General features: G+C 41.4%; 1 protein-coding gene across 1 annotated transcript; it reads left to right on the top strand.

Moving 5' to 3' along the window:
* Positions 1-2,501: 2,501 nt before the first annotated feature.
* LOC146599344 (lymphocyte antigen 6E-like) lies at positions 2,502-6,942 on the top strand. Its single transcript, XM_085298718.1, has 3 exons — positions 2,502-2,559; positions 6,110-6,229; positions 6,737-6,942. Exons 1-3 carry the CDS (start codon positions 2,502-2,504, stop codon positions 6,940-6,942), a joined length of 384 nt encoding a protein of 127 aa, XP_085154844.1.
* Positions 6,943-7,147: the final 205 nt, after the last annotated feature.

The raw sequence follows: 7,147 nt of genomic DNA, 5'->3' as shown, positions 1-7,147 counted from the left end.
CTTCAGTGCCTTCAGTCACCATGCCAGGACTTGAATCAGCTAAGGAAGCTTTGCCCTACCTCAGTGAAGTACTYGTAGGAGGTGATTTAACCTTGGCCCTTGTTTTCCCTCACTCAGGGCTTTTCCACTGGTGATACAAAAGAACCTATGCTACCTTCTGCTCACTTTGATTAGGTTGGTTGTGTTTTTCCCCACAATCTTAAATTTATTTCCTTTCTTTTTCAGATCAGATCAACACTCAGTGAATCAGTGACAGCAAGAGATAATATGGATGCCTAAGATCAAAACAAGGTATTGACTGTGTCCAAAAAGCTTCTGGAAACTATGGAAAATGGCAAAAACGACCTCTTTTCTCAGAAACAGATGCCGCTCTATCATCATTTAGCCAACTTGTGGCTCCATTCTGAGGTCYATTTTATTTTTCCCAAATTGTTAGTGCATTTTCACTTTCCCAAATTTGTAGTGATGGAATCACTACAGCTCAGCTCCCTGTTTTGTTTTGTTTCTTTTTACAGTCTTACTTCCTACCTGGTGTTTCTGTCTGGCCTGTCGCTCCAGAGCCTCCTCTAAGCCCACAGCCAGGATGCTGGTCAGCAGGATACACCCTCTTGACTCTGGTTGCTTAAGTGTTGCTTCTGAATGTTTTGAGTTTTGTAATCTGTCCTACAGAGAAAGAAGGGATCGCTGTGACCTAGTCACTGTGCTGCAAAATCAGTGCTCTTTAGATACTGGGAAGAGGGCATGTTCTAGCATTACACTATGTCTAGGTACTAACAAAGACTTTATGTCTTGGGGACAGCTTCCAAATAATGTTTGATATGGAGGAGCTGGTTTCTTACCTTAATTTTTCTCCTTACACTCAGCACACATTTGTTGACAGTGCTGGGGTTGTTTCAGCCTCACTACTCTCTCAAAGCAGACTTGCAAGCTGGAGACCTGATAAAAGAACYGAGCCAAGGTACCTATGCACCAAGACCCATGTAGAAACAGTGGGTGATGGAAAGGTCATCAAATGTGAGGGGAGATATGGCAACAATTTGATGCCTGTTTCATTCATGGAGGAAGGTAACAGGAATATACAAAGCAGATGTTATTGGGATAATTAATGGAACAAAAAAGGAAAAATTGGTACTTCTTTTAACTATAATTACAAAATACCTGCAAGAGGAGACACCCACTAATTATGAAAGGCAACCTGTTTGTAATCCACTGGGGTTGTACACTCTGTGGCCTCTGCACAGCAGAAGGCTTGATCTGATCATTGCTATGTCCCCTGCTGACCTCACACATCTCCAGACACAGGAGTAAGGATGTCCTTTTTCACACAGGGCTTGTATAATTGTGGAATTCACCACTGAATGATACCATTCCARGAACAGTTTTAGGAGGACCTGAAAAATATTAGCGACTCACATGGATAATGAAATCATCCACTGTTGAAATGATTAATATTAGACATAGACAGAAAGGAAACAACCCCTTGTGCTGCAAGGAAGGAACAAACAACCTACTGGTGGCTACTACTAGGGAACCACCTGTTATGGTATTCCATAGTTGCCAGCAAAAGGGKTTTTTTTTTGGCAACTTCCTCTTTTGTGTGTTCTCCTACCTGATGTCCAGGATTAATCTCAGCTTGGAGGAAMTGTCATTTTGAGATGGTAGCTTGAACTCTTACAAGATGCACCTCATATTAGAGCCAGTTTCCCAGAACATCAGAACCTGAGTCATGCTCTCAGGTCCTAAGGGATTCGGAGGAGAGCAACACAGAGGAAGAGAGGAAAGGGACTGATTTAATATGAGGGATTGAAAGTGATGAGAGATGGCATTTTCCAAGTAGACTAGTAATTCCAGGATGCCAACTTGTGATATCTTAAATGGAGGTCTGATTTCCAGAAGCTGCTGGGCCTGGAGAAGAATGAAAAAGAAATGAAGACTGTCATGAAAATTTGAGGAAAATCTGTTTAACTAGCAATCAGCTAAYTTTATATAGTGTAAAATACATTGATTTCATTGCAGCTAAACCATTTTAGGCCAGTTGAGTATATCTGGCCTTCTGATTCTGTGGAATAATTCAACAAAAAGAATGGTACATCATGAGCCCTGGTACATCCACCATTAACTATCCAAAGAGGAKAGAAAAATGCACTGCTAGGAAAAATGTTCCATGCCTCCAGGCTTTCCTATTTCATCAAGCAACTGCTGCTGTCCAAAAGACAGAAGGATGAAAAAGGAAAAATCTCAGAGGAGAGAACAGTAGGTTCTTATTCTCCATGAGACTCATGAGACTGGAAGAGCAAGAATGTGGTATTAAAAGGCCTTTTCGCAAAGGTGACTACGATTTCCATGGGCTTCAGCATGGAGAACTCCCACATGTATATCACACACCCTTGGGTTGATTTCACGTCCACTCATGAGCCACATGGAACCTGTATAACTGCTGCTGTGCAAAAGGTATATAACCTGCTCTCCAAACACCTTCCCAGTCCATCTGAGAGGATCTGATGGAGATGAGGACTACTCTTGCCACCTTGCTGGCTGCTGTCCTGTGTGTGGAGCAAGGTGAGCCTCTATCGCTGCTGCTAGTTGGAATGAGGTTTATAGGGAAGACGGAGAAAACTTTGTGCTGCAAGAATTTAGAAAGTTATCACCAGCTTTGCAGTATTCTAATGCTGCTGCTAACTCCCTTTCACACTTTGGCTAACTCTGAGTTTTCCATTTGTTGTAGAAATCAGATCAGTTTACAGAGCATGTCTGATTTCCAGCAGGCAGTATCAAGTGATTTAACCCTAATTGTACTTCACTGGATGATGGATTACATCCATGCATTTGTCTATGACACCTTTCCATATTATGCAAGCTAGAAGAGGCAGAAAACATGGCAAAAATGTATTTTATTCATATCATTTTGGGGTATTTTGCAGACTTTTCTGTACTGCCGCTTTCTCCACTGGAGTGAATCATGTGGCTTACCACCTATCTTGCTTCCTAGGAAATACAACTAGGAATTTTTATAGATGAATAAGAGACAGAGGTGAAAGAGCTTTTGCATGCCTATGTCACTTTAAAGGCATCCTTCCTCCCAAAGGGAAGTCTGAGGTATTTTAAATGAGTGTTCTTCAGGGGATGATACACCTGTATTGCTACATTGCAACTTGCATGTAGGAATAAGGACCAAGTCGCAAGTCTTTCCCACATGCCTGATAATTTCCCAGAAACTGTGATACATATCTAGGAGAGGTTGAGAAAGACACATCTAATTAATTCTTGCTCTCTGATGTATTAAAGCCCTCCTCCTACATTTATTTTACATAAGGTTCTGCAGTCTACCTTGAAAATCATAAGCTTTGTGAATTTTTGGGGTGGGGGAAAGAGGTATACAACTGTACCAAAGAAAAAGGACATTGTGCCCATAATTCATGAATGCAGCAACTCAGCATGGCCACTGGAGAGTAATTATCAAAAGCAACATATTCAGTGTTCCCTAAGGTGAAGGGAAAGGCTAATGGAGATCCAAGACTCTGGTAACAGACATTTATGGTGGGATATTTTATTCCTCTAGTAGGCTGATGACATTTTATATTGGCATCATCTTCCAAATGAACTTAAGGACAATCTTTTATATAGCATCTTTCTGTAGCCTAGTTTAGATGTGAGAAAGTTAGAAAAACTAATAGCAAGGCTTCTACATTCAAATGTAAATGATTGCAACCTCCTGGCCTAACACATGAAAAAAGGTCATCTTGGAAGCAACTACTATTTGATTCTTCTCATGTATCTGGGATTCCATTCAAGATCCCAATGTGCAATCTTTTGATCAAAACTGTTGATTACACAGCCCACTTTGGAGAGTTTGTTGTCATCTCTTTCCTGGAACTCACTGTTACAGAAATATTATGGCCAGAAGGAATCTTACAAGGTGATGGTCCTCTTCCTCACTCCAGTGCTGAGCCAAATCAGGCAGATGTTTGCCTAATGTATTCTTGAAAGCTTCCAGCAAAGAAGATTCCATAACCTGGAACTGCTCAAACACTCTTCCTTTAGAGAGTTAGTCTTAAGGTCTAGCTCATCTCTTTTTTTGTACAGCTCTCCTGTGTTATCACCATGAACATGATAAACTATTACTTTCTTATTTGCAGCTACTTGTTACTTGCTTGAAGAAGCCTACTGTGTCTTTCCTCAGCCTTTTTCCATTTTGATTAAACAAATTCAATGTTTCCAACATTTTCTAACACGTTATTGTATTTTCAAGATCTCTGACAACTTCTCCTGCGGTTTCTCTCCAAATGCTTCACACATTTTTTGAAGTGCTGCATACAGATTTGGATATCGGTGTTCCAGCTGAGGCTTTGCCAAAGTGCAAAGGACATTTTGCATATCTTGCACATGACACGGCTGCTTGTGTTCCCCAGCGTAATGCTTGTTTTCATTGCTGTAGTATGACACTGTCACTCCTGCTGTTTACACACCCCAATCCTTAATAGTAACCTAACCAGTTGTTTCTCATCCTATATTTATGTAACTTACTTTTATGTTAGTGGAACATGTTATGTTTCTCTTTACTGAACTGTATCTATTCTTTTTTCCATTTTTTTGTTACACCCATCTATCAAAATCACTTAGAACTCTACTTATAAAATATTTTCAGTTCTTTTCCCCTTGGTATCATCTGAAAATGTAAATGAATTTTCTAAAATGTAAATGAAATGAAAATTGCATTTTCTCTATCCAAAACCATGCTATTCTAGCATGTTCCATCCTATACATGAAGATTTATACTTACCAATGATGAACAAGGCAAAAAAGTCACATTATGGCCTCCTCAGTGTCAACAGTCAAGAACTTTTCCCTTCCCTTCCCCTTCCCTTTCCCCTTCTCTTTCCTTTCCATTTCTTTCCCCTTCCCTTCCCCTCCCCCTTCCCCAGAATCAGGAACTTCTCATTTCATGGTCTCTCTGACCTACACTGCCCTTCCACTTTCTCGCTTCCAACTTCTTATCAGGCAGAACTGAATTCATAAGAACATGCTTGCCAGTTGCTTTCTGCACTTTCTGTACTGACAGACTGTTCCCAGACTTACCAGGAGCTTAGCAAGCATTCTGTGTTGTGCTAGATCCCCTTTCCAAAAATGCCTATGCTTTTAAAGTAATTCATCCTCTCTCTTACACAGACATGCATATTTTGCTCTGGATGATTTTGCTAGCTTGAAACTCAATCACCACTTCCAAACTCACAAGTCACTTAATCTCCCTAGTTAGGGGCTGTCCTGCACACACTTTGGTGTGTTTTTTTCATCCTGATGTTGTTCTTCCTCTTGCCCSCTTTCATCATTACTTTCCAGAGGTTCATTCTATCACTTTCTGGATTTCAGGACAAGCATGTTCATCCTTGGTAGACAAGACAGCTCACCTCTGCCTGTCTTTGCTGCCAGTCCTCTTCTTTATCTGTATTGCAGATGTATGAATTATCTCATCAAATCTGTGTTTACCAGTTAAACTATAATTTTGGTTGAGACTTCCCATTTATTCCCTGTCTTACCCAGCAGTATGAAGTTCAACAGAGCATCTGACTAGTCTCCTCAGACTTCCTAGCACCGAGGTTAGGCCAGTTCAGCTAGTGGTTTTCAGCCACAAGAAAAAATACGTGACAATACTTTCCAGGCCGGATGAAAGAGAGGTAGGACGCWGGCAGTTGCCAACCTCCTTGAAACGCTCCAGGCCCCAGGAGTCCTCAGGTCCTGCCTGACTATCCCTGTGTACAGCTTGCATAAGACAAATGACTGTGCAGTAATTGGTAATTCACGTGATAGAGCTCTCAGGACAGAGAAGCTATTGCTAAGCAATAATCTCCCTCATAAAAGACCCCAAATCCTTGAATTCCATTCACATCTACTGCTGTCAGAGATTGCAAACAAATCGATAACACTTCACAGTCTGAGGCATATGAGACAAAGAAGGATTTAACATTGCTACCGTGCGTCAACGGGTAAAGAAAGTCACTGGTCATTCACACAAGTATTCACCAGGCTACAACTAGGAAAATATAGCTATCAAGAGCATAAGTATCTCAGTTTCTAAACCATGAAATGTGCTCCTTTTGTTCCCTTCCCCCAGCCTATGCATTTATGTGCTACGTGTGCCAGGAACAGGAGTCCAACAAGAACTGTTTGACCATTTCCATGTGCACAAAGGAAGATAAATATTGTGTGACTGTCCGTAACAACATTGGAACAAGTACGTTTCAAAACAATTCCTTGTTTGTGCTGTAGGACAAGTGTCCCAGTAATGGACCTCAGGAGTCAGGGGCAATGCCTGTACTGTGTATAGCAGCACCAGACAGCAACCTCGAGCCTGGAACTGTATGCACATGCTTCCATGTGCTCCCACACTGAGCCCCGGGGTCATACAATACTTCCCTCTGGTTTTATGCTGCAGGAAAACCATCTTGGTGGGCAGCAACCCAGACTGAGCATTGCCTCAGACAGTTTGAACTGAAACCTGCACCCACATGCTAATTCTGCTTTAGGCATAGTCATAACATGGAGCCATGGAGCCCAGGGGAGACCCATAATCATGTTCTAGATGGGGCAGCTCCTGAGCAGAAGACATATTTGTCTTGGGGATTGGTCCCTGTCCTTCTTTCACTCAGCAATGCAGATTTAGTAAGCGAAATATTTAAACAATGATTCTTCCTTTTGCTCTCTCTTTCTCTCTTTTTTTCCCCCATCTTTTCTGCATTAGAGCCAAACAAACTCGTCTACTCCAAGATGTGTTCTCCAATATGTCCAGCAACAAGTCAGCAACAAAACCAAACCTATCAGAAGGTTTCTTGCTGTGAGAAACCATTATGCAATGTGAACGGAGTCAGCAACAAGCAAAACAGCTATGGAGTGATGACCCTGGGTGTCCTAGCTAGTATCACTTGTATCTTTACATCCGGACTGTGATGGGTTAGGAAAAGCTCCACAGGATGGCATTGTTTGAAATAAATAAATAAAAAAAAATGTTGCTCTGGGACAATTCCTACCTGTAAAGAGTCATGCTTTGCAAATGAGCTCCCACTGGGCTTTTCAAGAGTGTTTAAATAAGTTAGCTGCTGAACTCCCATTGATTTCCTAAGCCTACTTGAATCCTAAGTATCCTCAGACATCC

Source organism: Rhea americana, unplaced genomic scaffold, assembly GCF_003343005.1.
Source record: "Rhea americana isolate MKP2758 unplaced genomic scaffold, rheAme1 scaffold_140, whole genome shotgun sequence".
Taxonomy (NCBI): domain Eukaryota; kingdom Metazoa; phylum Chordata; class Aves; order Rheiformes; family Rheidae; genus Rhea; species Rhea americana.
The sequence above is the reverse complement of the archived record's forward strand: the minus strand, read 5'-3'. Positions and strand labels throughout refer to the sequence as shown.